The sequence below is a fragment of the Epargyreus clarus genome, unplaced genomic scaffold (genome assembly GCF_041222505.1).
Source record: "Epargyreus clarus isolate Ecla_fem2 unplaced genomic scaffold, WU_Ecla_fem_2.2 ptg000005l, whole genome shotgun sequence".
Classification (NCBI taxonomy): domain Eukaryota; kingdom Metazoa; phylum Arthropoda; class Insecta; order Lepidoptera; family Hesperiidae; genus Epargyreus; species Epargyreus clarus.
Genome location: NW_027332213.1, coordinates 8,255,966 through 8,283,404, shown reverse-complemented (window position 1 = coordinate 8,283,404; position 27,439 = coordinate 8,255,966). Strand labels below are relative to the sequence as shown.

The following is a 27,439-nucleotide window of genomic DNA, read 5'->3' as shown; positions in this document are numbered from 1 at the left end:
GACTGTAGTAAATGCGACAGTCTACTAAATTTCAGTATAAAAATTGTATTCACATAGGTAACTACCGTCAAATATTCAAAATAAAGGTTGAAAAATTTATAAAATATCTATCTCAAATATATAAAAAAAAAAAATATTTTATATGACGAGTAAAAGGAATTTTATTAGTAAATTCTATTATTTTGACATACTGAAATAAGCTATTCTGTGGCATTTACACGGCGGGCCGCGGGGCAGGGAGAGGTTCGTAACATTCGATCACAGCTGAACTGCAGACTTCATACAACACATTGTGCAGTGCAAGTTTGGCAGTAGAGGTGAACTTGGCTCCTCTGCCAATCTAATGGAACATCGTTCCTGCAACCAAGTGTCGTCAGCAACCGTGTTACACAAGTCAAACATTCGCCTTCGACGTAACTGTCGCAAGCAACAAATCCTTTTGCTGCTATTATGTTGTTTAAACGGATCATCGAAGGAAAGTCGATGTTGAACGCGGATGCTAAGGACGTAAAGTCTCCTGAGAAATGTTCTAGAAGGAAGTCGGAATGCGGCTGTGTCGAACATTCCAAGTAAGTCAACGCTTAACGCATATAACTGCAACCTAAATTAACAAAAGCGTTGTCTGAATCGCTTGACACTGCAATAATATTCAATGTTGTTTTCACCCAACGTTTTGTTTGGCGCTGATTACAGGATACGTCACTTCAAACCAAAATAGGCTTTATCTCTCTAAATTTAAGACCGGGATAACAAAATATGCACAATTGTTATTGTAAACATGAATGAATCATTGATCTTGTTATCTATCCAGAAGTCTTCAGAACTGTCTATCGTTAAATTATTTCATACATTCTGTGTTCCTCATAGCAATGCATATGCTAGGGAATAAATTTAGGAACCATACACTTCATGATATTGAGTCCGCTATGCAAGAGTCAAATAAAAAATTACGTTTCGTCAGTGCCGTATTAAAGGAGAATGCCCATTCTTGGTACTGATTTTTCTCATGCGTCAAAATGAAAGTAATATTGAAATTATTTTTTGATTTTTTTACATAATTTGTCGATCAGAATAGTTTCTTTGAACAGGGGATTCCATTTAAGATAAAAAAAGACGAAATGTTGATTGTTGTTCTTGAAAATTAAAATGGCGGAATTTTATACTCGGAATTCAATAAGATCTATTAGTGTTTTGACTAATGATTTTTCTCATGCATCAAAATGAAAGTAATATTAAAATTATTTTTTGATTTTTTTACATAGTTTGTCGATCAGAATAGTTTCTTTGAACAAGGGGGGTTCCATTTAAGATAAAATAAGACGAAATGTTGATTGTTGTTCTTAAAAATTAAAATGGCGGTATTTTATACTCGGAATTCATTATTTTAGGTTTTAGGATTATTTTAGGTTTTTTTACCTACTACCTTTAAAAGTAAATGGAATATGTTAATCCAACTACATTATAGGTACCTACTATCAGTTAAAACCGACCATCAATCTATCGTCGGATATTTTCGATTTTGAGGTTATGTAACATTTCGGTAAATAACTTCCGAACCCGGGTGCTGATCTAAAAAATAATTATTGGTGGTAGTATTTGGTTAATTAAACATCGTCCATAACAAGTTACAATTTGATGCAACTCTGGACGGCGCTCCATACTTTCATGGGCATTGTCCTTTGTAGATTATCTAAATAACCGGAGCGAGTAGAGCCGCGGCTAGAAAGCCAGCAATTAATTAAAGAAAATAACATGCGATGAAGAAGTAAGTTCTATTGACTTCAATAGATTTGCAAGGTATCAAAAGCTAACATAAGGTATAAAGTATCAATATTCATTTATGTATCGTATTGATTTAGTTTTCAGTGGTTTGAGAGTAGATATCAGATATTCTCGTTACGTTTATCAGCTTCACTAATTCACCTCCTTATCGCACTCGCGTGAGGATCTCCTGGGTCCTAATGATCCTAGGAGAGATTTATAAGTATAATGAGCTGGAGGTCTGGTATCAAAACGTCAAACGCAAGCCTGGGAGTTCTGTTTAAAGTACTCAAGGTGTGGTTATAAATATGTAAAATAAAAGCTCACAGCGAGTTTTGAAACCGGAAAGGTAATGCAGGTTACAATCACGTTTAAAAAGATATAGGGTAATCTTAACAATCTCTTGTTCCGTTTTTGAAATCGAAAAAAATAGCTGATTGTATGATGTATGTAATCATAATATCAGCACAGCTGGAATTTTACGACACTTACGTTCTTCCATATTATACTCGTAACTAAGGAGTTTAGATGCATTTGTAGCATCCTACAGATTGACTTTAAATTCTATTTTGAATTCTATGTATAATGGTTGACAGTGATCAGTTACCATTTCATGAATTCCACGTTCGTTTGTTGGTGGATGGGGCAAACTCATGGACGATACATCCACTGTATTGGACTCAACGAAACTCGACAATTCAATATAGTATACAATGCCTACCTCTATTGTATTCTCTTATAATGAGAAGGGATTAGGCCGTAATCGTAAGAAGGTATAATATGATAGAAGTTATAGCCCAGTAATATGATACTGCCTCTGATACTGTCGATCCGGATACGAATTCCAAGTAAACAGGTGCGACGTAGCGTGACGATATAGAAATTGACAGTTGCTTTAATCATGAAGAAAAACATCGTAAATAGATCTAGGCATCATGAGAAGCTTCTTAAAATTATCATTCACTGCACCCTTCTTATAAGCCTATCTTAGCCTTCCTCGCTCTTAAGATTGGACTCCAGCTGTATTACAGTAATACATTTACTTAACATGAACTATTTCATTGTGGTAGGTACTTTTCGAAATACGTTGACCGTAATAAAAATGACACGGACATTGATTCATATCTCACTTTTATTATACAATTAACAATCAAACAATAAGTCTGTTTAGATTGGCTTTGTATATGAAACGGTATGCGCTACCTTTACTTGTGTCTTGAGAGTGAATCGATCACAGGAAACGATGGTTTATTACAGAATGTAGCGATTACGAATATTAAACGATATCGCAAATTAGGCAGCACCCTAAATTTTGTCATGAAATAGCTCTTTTTTGCAGAATTTAATTTGTATTACGTTTTTTTCTCGTACTACTCATACGAAAATATATAAATAAAATAAATAAGATACTGTTTTATTGCAAAATATTTTAATTACGCAACGAAGATTGACTTAGATTAATATACAAACCTACTACTTTAAAATTAAATTCACAGTATGCTTACTTAGATATCCCGTTTTCTACGTAATGCATAGGTATCTTAATCTGTCTATATACTCGTATACGTATTTAAAACTTTTGCTTCGTTCGTATTTGGTTTCGATTTGCTCAAATCATAATAGCCATTATTGAAGGTAAATGATAAAAGTAATGATCAATACACGATGTTTGTTTACTGACTCGCTTCACACCATCGATTTATAAGAATGTAGGTCATTCTCATGTTTATTTATTTAAATACACATATTGCGTTAGAAATCAGACAACTTGTAACTATAATTTAAAAAGAAAATTAATATGGGATGGTCAATAACCTCGAATGAAAACAAGTTTGACACGAAGAGGTCAATTACCAATAATATGCTAAGTACTTGGTATTACCATCACTATGATATAAGAAGAATAAAAATAGATCTTCATGCAAACCACTTTTGGTTTTTCGTGTAAATGGTGGCTTGCTCGCTGAGTTTATCTGATCTCATTTGAATACGAATAATATTTTCTGATCGGTTGAGAAGAAAAAGGTAATTTTATTTACCCATACTTAGTATATGTATATTTATAAACGAAATTAGGTACCTTTCTATAATTTTTTTTTTTTGTAAGTATTAACTTTACAAAAGATTTTTTTTTCACACTATCATATAATAATTATTTGGTAAAAGTAATAACGATACTTTGAGTACATGATCACTCTATTGTACAAGATTAAATCGAAAGTATGAGAAGAAATGAAAAGTGTGGATTCCGCTCTACTTACATATCAGCAACCTCAGGCTTCAGGTAGAAAATCTGGTCTAAATGGATTTGGTTGTGAATGACTACTAATACGAATAAGACGACTTAATATCAGACCTTACAATATGAATTACGTATAAAACCAAGTTATTTATCTTCAGTAAGATCGAATATAATGTAAACATATTTGTAACATTATATTATGGACTATGAATAGAATATGGAACAGGATGTTTAATTAGGAATAACCTAGCTAATTTCTCGCAAATGCCTATTTGTTTACATCGATATTGTGATTAACTAGTATTTTCATAGAATGAGGAGGTACTTGTCTGGGGGCTCGTCCCTCCAATATCTGAGAATACTGATAATAATGATGCATGTTTGCTCTTGGGGTCAGACAATCAGAGGTCTACTGATAACAGCTCTGTAGCCGATACAGCTCTTCATATAAACTATTCGTTCTCGCAATTCTTGGTAGTGTGCTTTAATTCTCAAACGAGCTCAATGTTGATTATAAAAATATTAAAAACGTTAGTAAAATCCTTCTAAACGTTAAAAACGAAAATATTTGAAGTGTGGTTTCTAATGAGCGTGTATTGTTGCAGTATTCTGGAGGAAATGACGAAGATGGTGCTACTTGGAGTCGTGCTATGGGCAGGAGTGACGTTTGGAAGTCACGTAGCTCCTTACCATCTGAACTTGTTTGCATTATCAGGTAAATAAGATTTATTATTTCAAAATAACAACAAATCATGTTATTATATCATTGTTTTATTATACATAAAATCATCTTTTTTACAAATCTATTTGGTTTGAACGAGGTAACATAACCGCGACACTTATATCTACTGGGGCTGCTTGCGTGCTAATGATATATTTTAAAAGGTTGTCTAAATTCACTTCTTATGTTACTTGCTGGCTCGTTATTTACATTCTCTTTCTCTTACAGACAACATAATTCATCCACCACCAATGTACGACTTCCCATTTCCGAGCGCTGAAATGTTGAAGAAATTGCCGCCTGTTACCGTTGTTGATACGAATAAGTCAGTAAACCTTAGCAAGTTTACCGTGTCAATGTTGGAGCGATTAGAAGAGAATTTGAACGTGGCTGGAATCACGCCCAAGTCAGGCTCGGCCGCTCAGGGGCTTGCAATCCTCGGGCAACCTTCCAGTCATGCGATGCAATACGAGAAATCTTCAATGATCATCTCGAAAGCTTCGCAAAACTTAGTGTGGACTAAATGTACTAAGTGAGTTCGCTGTTTGTTTTTATTTAGCTTATAATCGAGTTAGGAAAATACTTTTTGTCAGTGCCTTCTTATGTTTTCAGTAGGAAATTCTAGACTGTTTGTTTGTTCTAGATATGGTTTGGCGAATGATGAGTGTGCGAGTTTTATAAGTACTTTGAACTTGCGTGAGAGTGAGTTTGGTGGGGAGTGTGCGGCGTTAGAACGTTTCACTTGTCGTACAAAAAAGATGTCCTCTCGGTATCGCACTTTCGATGGCTCTTGCAACAATCCCGTGAGGTCTTCTTGGGGTCAGGCGTTGACCGGCTACAAGCGTCTCCTGCATCCGAGATACGCTGACGGTATTGAAGAGGTTAGTGTTGTGTTTTATTTTCCAGGCTTTTGCGTAAAGATGTAAAACTATTGCAATCAATGGAATGTAAGTAAACTATGAGTAAACTTGTAGCTAATACTATAACCTAAAGTACATACTGGGACTGCAGGGTACATACCCTGGTAGTCTGACATCAAAAACTTGATAAAGTTTATAAATTCATTTGATATTAGGTATAAGTAAACAAACGGCATCGGCAACATACATTCAGGTAGTTGACGTCAGCCATATTGAGGTTAAAAGTTATTAAACAACAAAAAGTAATAATTGATGAGCAATCAGAGTATCATATTGACTCCAAACATTTGGTTTTAAAATGATTATTTTCTTATAGCCACGTCGTGCAATTGGCCACAAGCCACTGCCTTCTCCCCGCCTGGTGAGCACGGCAATGGCTGGAAACTTGGATAGACCGGATGAAACCAAGACTATCGCGTTAGCTGTATGGAGCCAGTTTATTCATCACGACCTTGTTCATACACCAGTGAGAAAAACGAGTAAGTTATTTCTTACTTTTCAGGTACATTCGCGTCGTAATATTTATGTAAGGTAGCATTCATATAAAGTAGCGCCCGCGTACTTCTACCTATGTTTTGTGTTAATCTAAAGAAAACTCTTTCTTCGCCCAATTAAATTAGTATTTTAATTATCGCAATTAAGTCAGCTTTTGATTTTATTAAGCGTTTCTTTATTCGATGACTTTATTGTTCCCTATATCTTTAGTAAAAGACTAGACTATTAGAAATAGGCGCGATGGTGGAGGCCTTATAGTCCTTAAAATTGAAATGCCATACGTTCTATCACCGTTATGTATCTTAAGAAAATGTTCACAAATCCACTTCAATAATTGAGTTTCTCCCACAGTTCACACGGACCAAGCGATCCGGTGTTGTGACAACTCTGGTTGGAAGTTGACGCCTCGGTACTTGCATCCCAGTTGCATGCCGATTTCGGTACCCGACAAGGATCCCTACTACAAGAATAAACATGTTACCTGCATGGACTACACGCGGTCCGTCACCACCTATAGAGGAGACTGCACTTTCGGAGCTGCTGAACAGGTGAGATGATTTTTACACCTACTTTATTTTCTTGTATGGAGCAAATTTTTCCTATGAAGTTCTTCCAGATAAACATATCTGGAATAATATTGTATTTAGGAAATAGGCCGTACTTTAAAATTTTTTGGTAGACCATTTATTCCGTTAAAGTAATACTATGATAATTTAGAAATATGAAGACTCCTACTCTGTAGTGGAACTGTAATGGATGACGCAGCCATCTTTGTGTATTATTTCAAATAATTAAAATTATAATAAACTTCATATTGTCCATTGACGTAATTAGCATCTGATAATAAACTATTTACTTCTGTAGTAATTCAAGGAATAAATTTGAATTCTTACTATAGTATAAACGTTGTTTACAAGTTTACATCCTGACCTTGTTTACGACAAGTAAAATTAAACAAGATATTGAAATAACAAAGACATTTAATTACTTAATCATATCGCTATACTGTCCTGGTTAACAAGTTTACATTATTCTGCTAAATACCATATCAATATTACTATACCTACCCATCGATTTTATAAAACATAATTTTCATAGACAATTTTTATTAATATTAATATTTACTTATATTATAGGGTATTGGTAGAATACATTGATTTTTTCTTGCTGTTGAATATATAGCTGCCAGTATTTTTTTATTTACTGTTGCGTATGTAAGTACGTCTATAGAATTATTTCATAAATACTTGTTTTCCTTTAATGCAATTGAAATGATTAAATATTTACTAGTCATGACGCAGTACCAATGCAAAACTGTTTGTTCTAAGTCAATCATTGGTCGATGATTATAATTTAAAATGATAATTAGATTGTTAATAAATTATTACATACATGCATCAGATATTGCGATATATATATAGCAATAATAGTATATAATATTCAATACGTACGTATTCGCATGATAAATTTGTACCGTTTACGTTTTGCCTATAACTTACGATACGAGTATAGGCAGTCGTTGTAATGGGAGACGTTTCAATTGATCCTGATTGACTCCACGCGCGTTGTTTTGATGTCCATGTGATAGAAAATTATGTTCTGCAAATAAATTCGACCTATCATGTTTAGTTGAGGACTGAATGATTTTTATTGTCAATCAATAAAGTGATATATATAGAAATATGTTCTCACAGCTGGGTGATTGCCTCTATATGAGGACGATACCCAGGCTTTAAACCGGTTTGAACTATAAATAGATGAACTAGGGTGCGCTGGAATTGCGTGCAGTTACATATTACATGGAACGCCAGCTTTTGTGTAAAAAACACAGTAAAAAGTGTTAGGTCTTATATTTCTTGCCTCGTCGAGTTTATTTTTAGTTAAACCTACCGACAATAAAATGTATATCACAAACTAAAGTCTATACAAGATAAAGATTTTGTACATGTTGTGATTGTTCCTTAAAAGGTAGGTACAAATACTCAATGATTAAACATATTTAACGTTTTCATTCATGTTTATCATATTAATTTTCTTGTATAATACTCATGTAATATAAAATAATTATCTTATTGGCCAGTCGTAAGCAGTTAATATTGACTGGACCTTGTTTTAACCTCGATCTGTTTAAAAGTATTCTGCAAAATACTTTGTAATGAAGGCGATATACTTTTTTAAGATCAGTGATTTTATTACCTACAATATACGTTTTAGTGAATGGAGATTTACAATTTAAATGCATAAATATGTACTAAAATATTTAGAGTATTTACTTAAAGTAGATATTACTTTTACTTTACAGTTAAATCTTCACTAAGCATCATTAGTACTGTCCCTGTAGTTCCGGGACTAGAATAGGGCTACGGTATCCCCTGCCTGTCGTAAGAGGCGACTAAAAGGGGGCTTCCGGGGTTGCGGACGGCAAGAGTGGGAGCTCGAACCGCCCGGCCAGCAACCCCGGGATGGACGGCCGTATGTGTGGTCGCATACCGTCGTGAACACCAGATGGTGTGGTGAGTTTCAAGCTCACGTGGGCGGAGCCCGACGGGGCAACGCGCCAAGTGGACTCCGGTTGCGTTCCGTTGGAGATCCCGGAGTCCTCTACGCAGCGCCGAGGACGGCCACCGGGGGGGTTTTAGTGCGGTAAGAATCCCACATAACCCCGTGCCGCTCCCACGGCATAGGGTACCTTTTGAAGGTTTCCCCCTCGTCAACAAAAAAAAAAAAAAAGCATCATTAGTACGCGTTTATTATATTTTAGTTAGATTAACTATAAAAGCGTGGTTTTTAGTTTTTTGAAACTATAATTATTTTTTATTCAATGATTACATTTTTTATATGTAATAATGTATTCTAAGTGTATTATCAAATAGAGACCCTTACAGAGTATGTAGTAGTTTCTAGTAGCGTTTAAATTATGCTTTAATAAAATATGTATTTGCGTATCGATCAATGGGTTACTTGCATATTTTATACGCGTATTTATTAAAAGGGGATATAAGGTAAAATTTACTTATGACATGCATATTTATAAGGAAAATGTTTTTTGTGTGTCATTTCCTCCGTGAATAAGACACACGTGAACTCTACGTGATCAGTGCAATATTTTATCACCCGTTCTTAGAAATATTATGCAGATATGCATTTTGTAACGTACGAATTTTGCTAAATCCGAGTTTTACTTTGAACTTCAAAGTTACTCGAAGTCAGTCAGTCGAATATAAATTTTAATAATTTAAATTTTAATTAGTCAGAAATATTATTCGGGTATTTTTGATATTTAACAAGTAAGTGAACTTTCTAGTCAATCCTATCAGGGGTCGTACAGACTGCTTGGCTAAAGTCATATTTCACGTTACACTTATGTATTGTATAGGTAAATACTACTGCGTATTCCTACTAAATATACAGGCTATCAGCAAATATGTGATTTACTTGAGATAGAGCTCCCTTATTTAGATTTAAGCGGAACGTGCTATCTATAGGTTACACATAACAATCATCTTTTATGAATAATCAATTAATGAAATTACCTACTGAAGGTCTTTGTTAGTCAAAATAATGGATATATTGATTATTTACAACTAGAATAAGACGACTATGTGATAAAAACAAAAGTTAAGATAAGCTTTCATACGAGGCTTATCGACGTCACATATTATTTAGGTTGTACGAGTATTCACTTAGTATTTTAGGTACATTGACGTCATTAGACGTAGATAAGCAAATAATAATAAGACTTGGTTTCCAGTAGCTTGTTTTAGATTGCTTCTTGCAAAATATTACAATATTTTTACTAATATAACTTTGTTTATGTTTTGTAGTCCATAACAATGTATCAATTACATTAACAAGGAATACTTAGGCACCTACTTATAAATGCTTAATGTGTAAGCTTACGTCATTCATTTGTAATACAATAAACAAGTTAAGTACGCATAAGAGGCTCTCATATTACGAACAAATATTTTTGCGATTGCAACTTTTTTATGTCTCACTGCTGGATGGCCTTTTCCACATCTAGAAGATGCCCAATGATGATATTATTTTATAATATAGACAAAACTAGCGACAGGCATGTTAAAGCTTTTGGTATGCCTAAGTTGTAGTCTTCAAACTTGTTTTTCAAAGAGATTTCACTATATCATAGTGGTAGGGTCGGGCATGAAGAAGAAATGAGTCATCCAAGACATATTACAAATTGGTAATAAGTTGTTTTGAAACTTTATATTTTAAGTGGAACGTTAATAAATCCGAGATGCAGTCAGCGTGAAGTGGGATTAACTTGCATCAAAATCTTGTCAATGTGCGCTCAAATTAAAATCCGTATTTTGGTAATAATGTACTCGTAAAATATCACAATCACGCACGTGGCTAACAAATGCAAATAAAATTTTTTTTTTTGTTAACAGATGAACCAAGCCACACACTTCCTCGACGGTTCCCACATATACGGTGCTAACAGTCGCGATGCTGCATTTCTGCGCGAGAAAACCGGTGGTCTTCTGAAGACTTCCAGCGTTGATGACCAGGAACTCCTTCCTCTGGATGTCAATCCTATAGAGAAGTGTCTCGTTGATGAGAAGACTGACGCCTGCTTTAAATCTGGTGAGTGGAAAGAAATAATGCTTTGATAAAAAATGCACATGAAAACCTTTTTATAGACATGTGAACATAACTTAAAGATATAACACATGGGTTAAAATAGGGATACGAATATGATTATCTAATTTTGGATTATTCTGTTGGAAGTGATCTTATGTGGATGTTGGAGAATTCCATCTATCTTCATTCTCAAACGTAGAATTTCATACGAAGAACGTAGTATGTGATAAGATCGGATCATTAATCAAAATTCAATATGTAAAAGAATACATAGCATATCGAAATAATTTGATATCTTAAAGAGGCTCATATTAAAAGGTGCATAGAAATGACGCCAAAATATTTGGGTTATGACAGCAACTCTTTATAGCAATTCTTTATAATTTACTTATTTGTCTTGTGTTCTAGGTGATGCTCGTGTTAACATGCATCCTTGGCTGACCAGCATGCACTCTCTGTGGGTGAGGGAGCATAACAGGATCGCACGGGCTCTGGCAGCCATGAACCCGGGCTGGAACTCCGACAAGCTGTACCACGAAGCCAGAAGGATCGTTGTGGCCGAGCTGCAGCATATCACTTACAAGCACTGGCTGCCTGCTCTTACTGGTAAGATTTTGTTACAATTTGTACACTCGTAGTCTCACATTAGGATTTTCAGATACAAATTTTAATTTATCATTTGATGTTTACCTGACTGGAAATCGAATTCAGCGACTTCTGCATGATGGGTGACCAATGTGTCACCAGAGTTGTCAATTTGCTTGTTTGATATGGAATTTGACATCAACTGCAACCTCCATTCTTTTTTACAAAAACTGTTACTTTTACTACATCCTATTCACAATATCAGTGTAAAATTCTTAATTTTCTATACCTACGTATTAATTACATATAGACATTCAGGTTATACAATTATATATCAATAGGTGCATATTATATACACTATATTATATATTATACACTTTTGATGTTACCTACATAAAACAACATAAACAGAACGTAAAGTTTGTTGATTCATAAGTGATACTTTGTATCTAAATCAGGCGGCGGAGTGATTGAATAACTCATCAAATAGTCATTGTATAGTATAATAAGTAGTTTATATTGTTGTAAGTAATGTACGTCATACAGGATATACCTACACGGTGCTGTAGCACTACCATGAGTTTACAAAAGTATAACTCGCTAGCGACTGCGTAAAATAAATGTATGAAAAATTGTACAGCGCCTCTGGTGGTTACTCGTAGAACTAAAATCCGTAGTGGCGTAACTCGATACGTAAAAAACCTATCGAAATCAAATCGCTAGCTAATGTCATTATGATCTATTGCCATACAAATTCGGTCCCATGAGTCATTAATTTGACAGACGTTGTCAAGAAATACCGTAACGATAGTAGTTATGTTATTCACTAGCAAAATGACAATAGTTTTCTATTTACATTTTCTATAGTGGCGTTTCTATGCCAACTCATGGTAGTGCTACTGTACTCTGTTAGGTAATAGTTAATGTAAATGTTGATGTGTGGGGATTTACACCATCAAATTGATCCTTTTACGATCGTTCAAAAGTGTTTGTTGTTGTAATTTGCAAAAACCCAACCTCCGCTTGTTAATTTTCGTAATTTACATATATTTGTGGATTATTATACACACGGTTTTCACTTAACTTAAAAAATCTGCATATTTTTAAGTGCTCGTATACCTATGAAGTACTCTGGTCACACCAATGCAGTACCTACTATGTTAGAATGCTACGTAGTTTTATTGTATGCATTGTTTTCATTGAGTAGCAATTGTTTATTTTGATCGCCAGCAAATTTAACACCTACCTAGTGGTATTAGATTTCGTTATTCAATAACAAAGTAAATCTCATGTTTCTTTCACACATTGCAATCTACGTGTAATTTTAATTACGTTTCCTACAGTCTACACTTAAGGTTAATCTCCGATAAGATTAGAAATGCGTTAAGTTAATTAATTCTTAATTGCTTACATTTGATCGGCTTACGTCATTTAGATTAGAATGCCCGTTTTCCATACGTCAATCTCGAATTTAATCCACTTTTTCTACAGGTAAAGCTTTCGACGAGCTCTACGAGAGTTATGACACTGGTTACAATTCTGACGTGGACCCAACCATCACGAATTCCTTCGCGACGGCCGCCTTCCACTTCGTTAACAGCCTGTTAGACCAAGATATCGAGCTGGTTGACGATAATAACAATGTGACGTCATCTTACCGGTTGATGCATAACTACCTCAATCCAGAGATTCTCGCGAAGAAGGACGGCTTGGAGATGGTTCTGAGAGGAATGGTCAGCCAGAAGAGTCAAGGCATCGACTTCAACTATGATGACGATGTAAGTTATTATTTCAATTTGGTTTTTATTACAATTTAATGAGAATTCCAAAGATAGAGTCATTTTCTATACGGGGATATATTATCAGGATTTGACTTTTAAAGGTTTATTTATTTCGAAATTAAAGCAGACTGAAGTGATTTTGAAGTTGTCCTACAAAATTAACGAAATCTATACTAATATTATAAAGAGGAAAACTTTGTTTGTTTGTTTGGTTGTAATGAATAGGCTCAAAAACTACTGTACCGATTTTAAAAATTGTTTCACCATTCGGAAGCTACATTATCCACGAGTAACATAGGCTATATTTTATATGAAATAAATTTGATAAAATGATTTTGAGGCGGTACAAAGATTGCCGGGTCAGCTAGTTCTATAATTAAGGTTGGATAAATTAGTTAGCAAATTATCCCCAACCGAATAGAATAGAATAGCTGCATTAAAACCTGTAAGAGTGTTGCTACTTATTATCACTACCCAGTTATTGTATATTTATGTTTAAATATCGACGTTTATTATATCTGTATACACAAACACCTTATGTTTACATACTCTTTATGGAAACGTGAGTCACGTGGTTTATTTTTAATATGTTTAAGTATCAACCTTATGTCATTGTTGTTTTAGCACAATACTAACTGATTAGTAAAACAATACAGGAAGTCAATATTATTGTTTAATAGTATAAGCACTTTAAGAATATAATCCCGTACAGTTATGATAATAATATATCTGATGAATACCTATAATATAATTTCAAAAATATTATTATAGGGTCACAATTCTAGCGAAGTTTAGGGTCTAAATGGTTTCGGATATGATTATGGAATTTTGTAAAATTCCTAGTGTAAAGCTAAAATATTCTTGTTAAATTATAAATTGTATTATGTCAAAATATTCTGTTTCTTGCCGCTAGAGGAGCTTATGTTGCATTTATTATCTGTGTTCTGCATTTTTGATATACTCTGTGGATATACTGTACTCTGTGTCACTTCCAAGTATGAACAATAAAAGTGCATCTTATACGATTCGAGAATTCTTACTTTAATTTCAATATCCGTTGTTAATAACCGAATCTCAAGTGGTTATGTGCCCAGGCACGTTCAAAAATACGGATTAAGTAAAGAGCAAAGTAAATATACGTGTATATCTGTATATACAAGTTAAAAATTGTAAATTGCCGGCATCGTGATTTTACAACGTAACCTCAACATGGAAGTCTCAAATTCAATGAGAGTTGAGAAGTTTAATGGCAAAGAATTCAGGCAATGGAAGTTCCAAATAAATTGTGCCTTAAAAGCGAAAGGCTTAAATATCAATGCAGCTAGACCCACAACGGGTGATACAAACCAGTGGGAGAAAAACGACGGTATGGCCATGTTCATTATAACTTCATCTATGGAACTAAATCAAATCTCCCTAATTGAAAATTGCGACACAGCAAAAGATGTGATGGCCAAACTAGAATCAATTTATGAACAGAAATCCGAACTCAATAAAATGATTGTGCATGAGAAGTTTTATCAATATAGAATGTCACCAACTGACAATATCGCACAACATGTGTCCAAAGTGGAGAATTTGGCTAAGCAATTAAAAGAAAGTGGTGAAAAGATAAGTGACACTGCTGTAATGACCAAAATATTAAGTACATTGCCATCTAAATACCGCTCTCTGCGTCAAGCATGGTTGTCATTAAACCCAGAGGCACAAACTATACAGAACCTAACAGCAAGGTTATTGGATGAGGAAGCAAGCTTAACAAATGAAGAAGAATCTGAGAGTGCTTTAATAACTGTAAAACAAACTAGAAAGCAAAATAAGTCCCAAAATGAAAACAAAAGTTCTACACCGGGCCAACATAATCGGCATAGATTTGTATGTTATAATTGCAACAAAAGAGGGCATTTTGCAAGGGATTGTCGAGCCCCAAAGAAGTCTGAGAGGGTTTCCTTTCAAGAGCAAAAGTTGCTAGCATTCAGTGCGGAGCAGTGTTTACAATCTGAGGCTGATACAGATGTATGGATTCTTGACAGTGGTGCATCTGCACACATGTCTTATAGACATGATTACTTCTGTGAATTACAAGAATATGGTCCAAATAATGTTGACAGAACTGTGAGATTGGGAAACAAGAAGGAACTTATGGTGAAAGGTCATGGAAATGTATTGATTAATAGATGTGTGAATGGAAAGTGGGAGCAAAGTATTATAGAGGATGTACTTTATGTACCAGATTTGCACAGAAATTTGTTTTCAGAAGGTATGGCAACAAGGAAAGGATATGTTATTATTAAGAAACACAGTGAAGCCTTAATAATGAAAGACAATCTTGTGGTTATGACTGCAACATTGAAAGAAAACAACCTTTATGAAGTAAATATAAAAACGAAAGTGCAAATAAGTTGTAATGTAGTGCAATCAAGTTTAAAAATCTGGCATGAGCGTCTTGGACATTTGAATATTAAAGAGGTGCAAAACATGAGCAAAAATGGTGCAATTCCTGTGACTGTGACTGATGATGATAACTTTATGTGTGAGGCATGTCACTATGGTAAACAGAGCCGTCTGCCCTTTCATAAATCTGCTAGAGGACAATGTGAAGCTGGTGACTTAACCTATAGCGATGTATGCGGTCCTATGGAACACACATCAGTATCAGGGGCAAGATATTTTGTCTTATTTAAAGATGGAGCCACCAGTTACAGACATGTATTTATGATGAAGCACAAGAGTGATGTGTTTGATTACTTTAAGAAATATAATGCGATTGTAAAAAATAAATTTGGCCACGGAATTCGTATATTGCATACAGACAATGGATGTGAGTACATCAATCATGAATTTAAAACTTATTTGGAAAATGAAGGGATCGTGCATGAACGTACAGCACCATACACACCAGAGCAAAATGGTCGAGTCGAGAGAGAAATGAGAACAACAATGGAGAGCGCCAGGTCTATGTTGTACTCTCGTGATATCTCATTAAATCTATGGGCTGAAGCAGTAAACTGTTCAATATATTTATTAAATAGAAGTTCTTCTACACAAACAAAAAATGTATCTCCATATGAGCTATGGAATGGAGAAAAACCTGCCCTTGAACACATACGAGTTTTTGGTTCCGAAGGTTATGTCCATATACCTGATGAACGAAGAAGAAAGCTAGACAGAAAGAGTGTAAAACTGATACTAGTGGGGTATGAACATGAAAATTATAGAATGTTTGATAGTAAAACTGGGAAGATAACAGTGAGTAGAAATGTACGATTTAATGAGAACAACATACCAATACAAAGAAGAAACATCACTTCCATTTCTATCACAAATGAGAAAGAAAACTGTCAAGAAACACAAACTGTGCCAGTTTCTTCACCAGGCAAACAGCAAAGTTCTTCAGAGTCTAGTTTTGAAAGTATAGAATCAGGAGAGGATCCTAATAATGTGAGTTACGAGCCTCCACAAATGATTTCTGAATGTAATAGAAGAAATATTACTCTGCGACCCAGGAGAATCAGAAATGAGGAAGCAAATTTTATTGAGTATGATATACCCACTACATATGAAGAAGCTATAAATTGTAAAAATGGTGATAAGTGGAAGGAAGCTATAAGGGAAGAATTACATTCACTGGAAGAAAATAAAACATGGAAGTTAATAGATAAAAAAAAATGAGAAGACAGTGACTTCTAAATGGGTATTTTGTGTAAAAAGAAATTCAAATGGTGATATAGAAAGATACAAAGCTCGTCTCTGTGCACGAGGCTTTACACAAACTAAAGATATTGACTACAAAGAAACATTTTCACCGACTACACGGTATGACTCCATAAGAATAATATTATCTCTTGCAGCTCGAGAAAATTATGAACTACAACAATTTGATGTTAAAACTGCATTTTTGTATGGTGAGTTATCGGAGGATGTCTATATGGAGATACCTGAGGGGGTCCACGCTAAGCCAGGAAAGATCTGTAAGTTGTTAAAATCCTTATATGGTTTAAAGCAGTCATCACGCTGTTGGAATAGGAAATTTTCTTCTTTCTTAACTACATATGGTTTTGAAATGTGTCCCTCAGACAATTGTGTTTTTGTAGGTAATTTTAATAATCATAAAGTAATCCTAATTTTGTATGTCGATGATGCGTTATTACTATCAAAAAGTCTTAATACTTTATTGCACATAATTAAGGATTTAGAACAAAGTTTTAGGATAAAAGTGTTGAGTTTAAATATGTTTGTTGGTATGGAGATAATTAAAATTAATGGATCAATTGTTATAAGTCAAAAATTGTACATAGAGAAAATTATAAGTAAATTTAACATGTCAGAGGCATATCCATGTAGCACTCCTGCTGATAATAATGTTATTTTAAAGAAAAATATGAATAAGTGTGTTATAGATTTTCCTTATAGGGAAGCAGTGGGAGCCTTAATGTTTTTGTCAACTGTATCTAGGCCTGACATTTCTTATGCATTGAACATTGTTAGTAGATATTTAAATAATCCTAGTAGGGAACATGTGAACGCTGTAAAAAGAATTATTCGGTATTTGATAAACACAAAAGAACTTTGTATTACTTATAATGGTAATAGTGAATTAATAGGCTATTCTGATTCTGATTTTGCTTCAGATATTGATTCGAGAAAATCTAATACTGGTTACATTTTTATGATGAATGGTGGACCTATATCTTGGGCTAGCAGAAAACAAAATACTGTTGCTTTATCAACTACAGAATCTGAATATATGGCTGCAAGTGAAGCTGCCAAAGAAATTTTATGGCTTAGACAGTTATTAATTGATATTCATGAACCACAGTTGGTGGTGACTCTATGTATTGATAATCACAGTGCAATTAAACTCATTCATAATCCAATTTATCATAGAAGGACAAAGCACATAGATATAAAGTATAATTTCATTAGAGAAAAGGTAGAACAAAATATCATTAGCATTAAATATGTAGAAAGCTCAAATCAATTTGCAGACTTTTTAACAAAGGCTTTACCTTCTGGTAAATTTAGTTATATAAGAGATCAAGTATTTAATATATAGGCTGTTTTATTGTATGTTAAATACTCCAGTAATATTAATATGTTATGTTAAAATGCAAGGCAAAGTGTGGTAAAGTTTTTATTATATCAAAAACTGTAAGCATAGGTTACATTGTAATACAATTTAAGTGGGAGTGTTAAATTATAAATTGTATTATGTCAAAATATTCTGTTTCTTGCCGCTAGAGGAGCTTATGTTGCATTTATTATCTGTGTTCTGCATTTTTGATATACTCTGTGGATATACTGTACTCTGTGTCACTTCCAAGTATGAACAATAAAAGTGCATCTTATACGATTCGAGAATTCTTACTTTAATTTCAATATCCGTTGTTAATAACCGAATCTCAAGTATTCTTAATATGTATTGTTATTGGAATAATAATTTTGCATTCAAATATTTTGAAATTTGTACCTAACAAAATTGAACCTTGTTAATTTTTGTTTCACTTCCGAGCGAATTAGTGGTAGGTATTATACTTATCATTAGTCAAAAAATTTCGGTTTCACTTCCGATATAGTACTCGTATCTCGACTACCAATGCCCAACGAATGCAAACTAAGTGGTTGACTAGTTGACCCCGATTGTTATCATTGAATACCTAACAGCAAAACCTCAAAAGAAAAGTTTCCCCAAGTCACTTGTATTTTTTGTCCCTTTGATTATCTTATATTTCATAGCGTGTAAAGTTGGCCCTCTTAGCAATTAAATACATTTATCCTTTACAAATTGTGTGGCATAAGCATTTGGGTTAAGTCGTTTCATTTTTAATAGTCGAACCTTTATACATTGATGTCTTTGGTTCAATAAAACTCATTCGAAAATATGATTTTTGTCACTTTATAAATTGTCATTTTTATATGACTCATGGCATAGTTACCAAGATATTTTAATTGTACAGAGACATACATAACCTTGCCATGCGATGGCGTCGTGCAATTCGCTTGTTAAATCAAACAATCGCGTTTGAATAACCAATGAATATCCTGTTGCTCTACCTTTAAAAATATTTTCAATTGTTTCTTGTCTTCAAAATTAAAATGCGATTTTTTATCTTTAAATTGTAGACCATAGTACCATTACTACACGTAGGTAATGTAGTAGTAAGTGGTTTCATCTTATCTAAATTTGTCTACTACTTACGAGAACATTAAGGACATCGAAGTATGTAACAAAATATCGCCATAGTCGTAGAACAAAGTCGAATTTAACAAATACCAAACTTTACAGGGCAGCCATTTCAAGTTATTTACAAACGTCATTTTACTATGAGCACATTTCAAATCTGCCATTATACCGACTGATTAATTTGAAAACTAAAATACATAGATTTTCTTTAATGCAATAATAATATTTAGACAATATGTTATCCAAATATGATAGTGAATTTCGCATTTTTGTCAAATCCGATATATGTGTAGCTTGAATATTTGGTTTGATAGTGGTGTAGCATATGAAGTCAGATTCACCGAGTCCTGGCTACGATTATCAACTACATATTTTATAATGAATTTAGATACTTAGCGGCTTACATTTATAGTTCTGTTTTTTAGGGTTCCGTATCTGAAAGGAAATAACGGAACCCTTATACTTTACCTTTTATAAGGTCACTTTATACTAGGTTATGCATTTTGTTGTCCGTCTGTGGCATTGTCAAGAACATCTTCAGGAACGTGTATATTCAATACAAAGTGCTACGGTCTTTTTCAGAAGTAAAAATACAAGACCTTTTCTGTCGCATAATTTGCGATTTTATAAAGAATTAAAACCTATAAGGTACTTCTTGAATTATAAATTTTGGCATAAAGCAATATCTTCTGGCACATGTATAAAAAATGTAAACTTATGTTTTTTTCTTACTTTGTTGTCATTAGACATAATAGGCAACATATTGATGTTGTCTAAAAACTAAATAGGTACAAAGCGATTTTGTTTATACTGTTGTCAACTTATTATTTGGTTTGGGTACGGAGCCCTGGGCGCGGGACTCCAACTCGCACTTGGTCTGTTTTTCTTGCATTGCGTACATCCAACGAGGTTTACCTAATATGGGTCTGCGAGTTTGTTACTATACCTACTCCTTTACATGAGTACCTTGAACTGATGTTAAATGTTTGTTTGCAAGGTTGACTTTATTTTTAGCTGTGAGCATAAGTCCTCGACCTTGCCTGTATTGTAAACAGTTCCGGCTAATATATCATTAGTTGATACAATTGATAGGTTTTCCTGCATTTATCTAGATGTTATTTATAAGTGTTATCTCGCAGATTCTGTCTCGTAGCTCCTTTACCATTGAATAGAATTTTGAATCCTAAATAAATTGAAAAGAAAGTTGTATATTATTCCTTGTGAAGTCTTCTATATTCTGTGAGTCTGTGTATCTGTGATTCTATAAGTCTGTGAATCTTACAGCGCAAGGGAATTATTTAGGTGATTCTATTCTCATTTTCTTAGTAGTCAGAATATTCCACTTATTGTGGTATTATAACTTATCAGTGTTGTATCAATATGTGTATTTTAGCTTTAATAGACTTAATATTCCATAGATAACTGGTGACTTACATAATTTCGTTTAGCACTATTTCTGTCTTTATTTTGAAACTCATACTGAGTTATCATTTATCTCATAGTATACAGTTACCCATAGATATAGTAAGATAACATTGTTCCATGTCTTATATTATCATGTTTTCAATTGAGAACAATGCATATAATTACTAGCTAGTGTCTACTTGTATAAAGAGTTGGTATTAGTAAAACATATTGACTCCAATGTATAGAAATAACATATAGATATGGCAAGGTAAAGAAAACGTGATGCAGATATTATGCATTCGATGCACTGTAAACAGAAGTAGAGTCCCATTACTAGGCAATGGTCTTTCCTCAGACTAGACAGGGTATTAGACATGATCTAATTATGGCTAAAATTGGCAGATTTTACACACTTAAGAATTTTTTACGAATATTTTTGTTTACGTTTTAGGTAATTTTTATTATTAAACCATAAATGTTGTTGATGGTGCTATTAAATTCCTTACTACTTTGATACCTGGTTGTTACGTAATCGATCCAATAAGGACATTTGCGCAATCAAGGATGTTTTTTAATTAAGGGCTCGAACACAAAACTGCGATGCGACGCGATGCGAATTCGCAACGCAGAAAATTGCGACACGAATTGCTGCGGTGCGATATCGTGCGGCTTAGCGTCTCCCAGGGTGACCATTCTTTCGACAACCGTCAACCGTACGGAACGTATTTTGAAAATTAAGTCGTGACATGAATCGTAAAAAGAAGTGTGCACTTTTGTTATTGCTTAAGAGATACAGGAAAGAGTAACATAGAAAATTTTTGGGTTGATCCATTTATCACATATCATTTATTTTATATTTAGTTTCCCAAAGAACAGGGCGCTCCTCAATCATTAATATAAAAAATTCAACGACGTACTTTGTCATTTTTTTACATACATCTTCCCACCCAACAAATACAGGTCTGTACGTCTTTCCCACACGCTGTCTCAGGACGAACTAAAAATGGCGTAACAAGTGTGACGAAACATCGCAGGAATGTGCGATGCGAATTAATTCGCAAGTTTTTGCGATGCGTCGAGGGAGCTCGCAGATTTTTACGATGCGACGTCGTATCGCAGTTTTGTGTACGAGCCCTAAGATGGACAGTACCTACAGGACAGAAAATGTTTTCCCGATTGTCCTTGTTATTCAATTGTACTAATTCCTGGGGCTCTACTGGGGGACATATTTAATCGAATAGTCTAGTAGTTACGCATAGAGCCAAAGTTCACTTTAATTAAAAGTAACAAAGTAATTTATTTTACTGCTCCCAAGTGCTTATAAACTGTTCTGCTCTGAGTTGCTATGTGTAATGACATTGAACAAAACATAATATTAATGTCAGTATAATAGCTAAAGATACTTCTAGTAGATTTCGTGTAAAGGGATCCTTAGGAATATGGTTCAATAGAGCGCTTGCCCTATGCAAACGGCGTACATTACTTTTGATACATATAATTCAACTTAGTTACGAGTACTAGTTGATTGTCAATTAATAATAAACATACGCCAATATAACATGTATCGTGATACGATTTATTATCGATTGCTGTTCGACGTATTGTTTATTGACAACCACGGAATGTTGTATTAAAGTGTTTATCTTTTACCCAACAGTTACGTCACCGTTGGCTGGGCGGGCTCGACGTGTTGGCTGTGGATGTCCAGCGTGGTCGCGACCACGGACTGCCCGGCTACGTGCAGTACAGGTCCCTCTGCGGTTTTAGCCCTGCTTCGTCCTTTGACCACCTGGATGATGTCATGCCGCAAGAGGTAATTAAAGAGTAACATTATAGTGGTAGTGAATTATTTGTGTATTTACTAAGTCAGCGCCCCCGCTAAACATCTATTTATTTATTTTCGATAGTAAACAAAGAGAAAAAATACAATTATTAAACAGTTGTTACATTAGTCTCATTAATGAGAGAGATTTGCGATATAGTTCACATCGCTGGCTAAGTGCGGATCGGTAGAGTTTATATACCTTTGAAGACTTTTTGTTAGGTATGGTTTCCTTGTTATATTTTCTTTTACTAATCGCAAATGTAGGTGGTAGAATCCTTTAGAACGGCGGCACCACCGCCACACCTATTTCTACCTAATAACAGCAGTGTTAGGCGCTGCTGTGTTCCGGTTTGAAGGGTGTGGTAAGGGAGACAGACTTTTCCGAGGCGTTCCAGCTTAGTCCTCATGGGTAGCGGCGCATCTGTGGCCGACCTTAGGTAGTTATATCTAATCCTATCTGGGGTTGATTACAGATGTCCATGGACGGCGATAGCCAGTTACCATCAGGTGGACTGCATGCTCGTCTCTTATATTATAAAAAAAAAAATGATAATTATTTTAATTTATTTTTAAAAGAAATCGAGGAAGTCTTACAGTACAATGTTAGTCAATCGATAGTTTAATCACAGTGTTTTAATTATTGTTATTTGCTTTATTTCAGACTATTGTCAAATTAGCGGAGTTGTACGAGCATCCCTACGATATTGATCTGGTTGTGGGCTTGATGGCCGAGGATCCTCTTCCTGGTTCGCTTCTTGGACCTACTGGAACCTGTTTCCTTAGTAAGTTAATTGAAATGAGGATGCAATAAATAATCATAATTAATTAATGTATAGATATATAAGGCAATATTTCTGATTAGTTTGGCTATAAATGATTTTTAGATACATCAAATATGATAATACAAAAAAAGTTTTCTTAGATTTCAAAGTCAATAATTCACAGAAAATAATATGTCGGCGTTGAAATGAGATGACAATTAAAATTGATATCTGGGAGCACGGCAGTGCCCCGCCAAGTCGTACAATTAAATAGTATAATGTATTATGTTAGAGTTATATTGGAATGTTTTTGCATTACAATAATGTATTGCTTACTAACATGAGTATATAATTTGTTATAGAGGAGCAGTTATGGCGTACCCGCACCGGCGACAGATACTTCTACACGCACACGGACGAAGCCGGCAGCTTCACGAAGCGTCAACTCGCTGAGTTGCGGCGCGGCTCGCTCGCTCGCTTGCTGTGCGACAACACCGGCGTCACTAGAGTACAGAAGGATGTGTTCCGGACGCCGTCTGAAAGGTATGCAGATTAGGTTATTATGGTAGTAGGTAAGGTTATGATAGGATTTTTTCACGATAGACTAATTAATTTTTGATTCGATAGTAGCTTCGCGTGTATCTGTTTAAAATAACGAATAGTTGTGTATTTTTAGAAGGATGTGGTTGAAGTCATACGGCAGCATTTGTTGTGTTCTAGTTAGAAGAGTGTGGTATGGAGAGAAGCTAAGTAATATTAAGCATTCCATTGTAGTCTTCAGAGGTAGCAATGCATCAATGATGAATCTTAGGGAGGAGTTCAATTCTATTCACGGTTGATTCAAAGCTGTCCATGGGCGGCTGTAGCCATTTATTATGCTAATATATTTTACATACACTCTAATTAGGCTAAAAACAAAGTTCTTATAGAAGACCTTAAGTCTTATAAGCTCAAAGATACATAAAATATTTTCGCCATTAATTATGATTGTCTTGTTACAGCAACCCAATGGTATCTTGTGAAGAGATAAAGAAGGTGAACCTGGAAGCGTGGCAGGATCCCTCCCACCAGCCAGACATCCTCACTCGCACCAACAAGTGGATCAAGAACAAAGTGGCCAGCTCAGGCAACTTTACCAAATAGACTCATTTAAGTATACGTATGTTTAGGGATGGCGATTATTTCTAAAAAGAACGATTTTGAAGTCGATTCTAATGAAAGACTTTTTTTAAATATTCAAAAATAAAAGAGTAAAATCCTGGAATATGTAGATGACAAAAGTTACAAATGTATTTTTATATTTTGGTTCAAAAATGCAATTGCAATAGAACTAAACGAATGTTAATGTTAAATTATATCGATTCTTCGATTAATCGATCTTAGAGCGCCATTCCTAATGTTTAGAACTAAGTGTGTTTCTATTTATACGTATACCACATGCGAGGGAGGCTATAGTATTATGTTTAATAACTTTACACTTTTAAAATCAAAGAGACTTGGCAAATACAATTAAGTACGTAAGAGCACTATTTTATATTTTATGTCTTTGCCTAATTTTTTTCAGCGTGGATGAGTTTCGTTCTTTAAATGATTGAATCAGCTTTTTCTTGCATTTAAATACTAAAATAAACTTATTTGTATTCTTTTGAGCTATTCATTTTATTTCCTGCATTTATGCACAAGACTTTTTTATCGATTCAGTCTTTTTATGAACGAAACTCATTAGTTAAAGTTATTGCAGTCAGTTTGATTTTAAAGGTGTTTATCGTGAGTGTGTGCTGACTTCTTTAAGTAGAATATGTGTTCTTCTTAATTTTATCATAAATGATCACTTACCACTTCAATAGCACAATGTTATAAAAAGAAGAAACCTTAAGTTAGGCAATGGGCATAGTGCTTTTGTTTCCTTTCGGAATATTAGCATTAGACACTATATGCCCACAAAAGTAATATTAGCACAAATGAAAACTGCCGTTATTTTTACTCGCACTGTGGATTGTAACGAGTGATTCAGTATTGTGTTTGTGTTTAGAGTAATTAGAATAAGTTTTATGTTCTAATATTGAGGGGACACTCTTGTCGAACAAACTGTTTGAGCTTAGAAATATGTAAGGAAGTGTTTAGTTAATGATAAATTTTAGAATCGAATGACTTAACGCACCTTAGTTTCCGTAGTTTTTATTTGAATTAAGAGATGTCTCCAATATGAAAATAATACTTATGTCCGTGCGTTTAGTCTCGCGGACGCCATGTTTTAAAGTGGCTGTGATATCGGAGTCAAATCAAATAACAACCTCGCGGTGATTTGACGCTTCATTTTTCTTATTAAAGTCGATTGACATATCAAAGCGAGATCGGAGACAACTGTATTCCTAGTACTGTCCTCCTCTTAGTAAAACTTTAATTTGTACTTAACTATAACTTTTGAACCGGATCGAATATCTTACAATTATTTCCTTTCTACCCTACTTACTCGTATATTACAGTAATATCATTAACATTTTATATTTGAACTTGCATTCATAGAACTTTGTATGGCTATGAAGATTTGCAGTAGAGATCTATGTGAAGACGCGAAAGTGCCCCGTCAAGTTAATGGGTACTATCGCATTACACTTATATTGAACTGTACTTTCGAGGGCTGATCGAAGTTTTGTTTAAATCTTGCGTGACGTATCTCGAATTGCCATACATCTCGTCTAAATTGGTTTATATCTACATTTCCAAGATCATTTTTCTTGGAAAATTCATTGATGTCACCCCTCAATAATAACTTGCTCGATTTTTATGCGACTTTCAAAAGCTTCTCAATGTAGGGAATAATTGTGTTTTTAATATTGTAGCTCGAGTTGAAACCTCTGAATTTTATTTTAAGGTTCCGATCCATATGTTAAAAGATCAAGGGACATGTTTCGTGTAAAAATTATTAGGTAAAATAAAATGCATTTCTAATTTTTTGCACTCAGATTCGAACGTATTAAACATACCGTGTTGTGACAGTTACAAGTCAGTTCTTAGATATAGGAGGGATTATAATGGCGTTAATTAAATATCCTACTTATTTTACCACAGACTCTACGATAATCCCTCTCTTATTTTTATAACTGATGAGGTACTAAACAATTAAAAAATAAACTGTAATAAAGTTAAAAAAGACGGAATGGAGGTTTTTTTTTAAATAATGAAGATTCCTTCTTCATAGAGATTATTTTCGTTTTAATTGGCTTAAAATAAAAAAAAATGATGGCGCTTGGAAATTAAAATCTGTTTATAAGTGCCATTGATACCAAAGACTGGAATGCAACTAGTGGCGAATGGGGGAAATACTATTTTAGACTTAACATCTCATAAAATTTAAAATCATCTTAGTGTATAAGGACATTATCTAAATCGGGAAGTGGTTACGCACAATACTCTTTTGTTTACGACGAATTTACTTTGTTATTGAGTAAGAATTTTGGATTTAGAAAATATCCATATACTTTTTCATAGTAATCATCAAATTTATCTTTAAGAATTATTATTCTGTTTTCTTTTATCAGTCAAGAATATTTGTAAAGGGTTCGAAGTATTTTCTATTATATTTCTACCTACAATATAAACTTCGTAAATGTTATTTTTGTATATTTTCCTACTACTATAGAAATGTACTACTACTCATACTTAATAATTTGTTAATTATTTGACTAAGAAATGTGTTTTGTTTCGAATTATTTTTATAGAACTGAAAATGACGTAATATTCATCGATTTGACAATGAGATATTAGTTGTATGTCATTTTTCTGAATATACGAGACTTCATTTTTTGCTACTAGCAAAGTAAGCTAGCGGATATCCCTCGAGGCTTTTTTGCTCTATAAAACAAAGAAATGAAGGCAATTACGAAGTAAGATCTTTTTTCTAATTGTTATTTTACGACTAGGTTTCTTGGTCATGTCTGCTATAATATTTTTCTGTTTTTCTAGTAAGAAGTCGTTGAAAAATTCCGGTAGATTTTTAAAGCCGTTTCATAGTTCTTGATATTGACATTGAAATACAACTCTTCTCTCATTGTGATTTCAGATACAATCTGTTTATAATCAGGGTGGACAATTATGTTATCTTTTTTGAGCTTTTATACTCCTCAATAAAATTATTCACCTATAAGTAAA

General features: G+C 34.1%; 1 protein-coding gene across 1 annotated transcript; it reads left to right on the top strand.

Annotated features, from left to right (window-relative positions):
• Positions 1–258: 258 nt before the first annotated feature.
• On the top strand, positions 259–27,439 carry LOC140758028 (salivary peroxidase/catechol oxidase). Its single transcript, XM_073093975.1, has 13 exons — positions 259–569; positions 4,609–4,718; positions 4,953–5,256; positions 5,368–5,605; positions 5,961–6,123; positions 6,491–6,687; positions 10,552–10,747; positions 11,153–11,350; positions 12,821–13,107; positions 22,359–22,514; positions 23,188–23,308; positions 23,650–23,830; positions 24,289–27,439. Exons 1-13 carry the CDS (start codon positions 451–453, stop codon positions 24,428–24,430), a joined length of 2,412 nt encoding a protein of 803 aa, XP_072950076.1. The 5' UTR covers positions 259–450; the 3' UTR covers positions 24,431–27,439.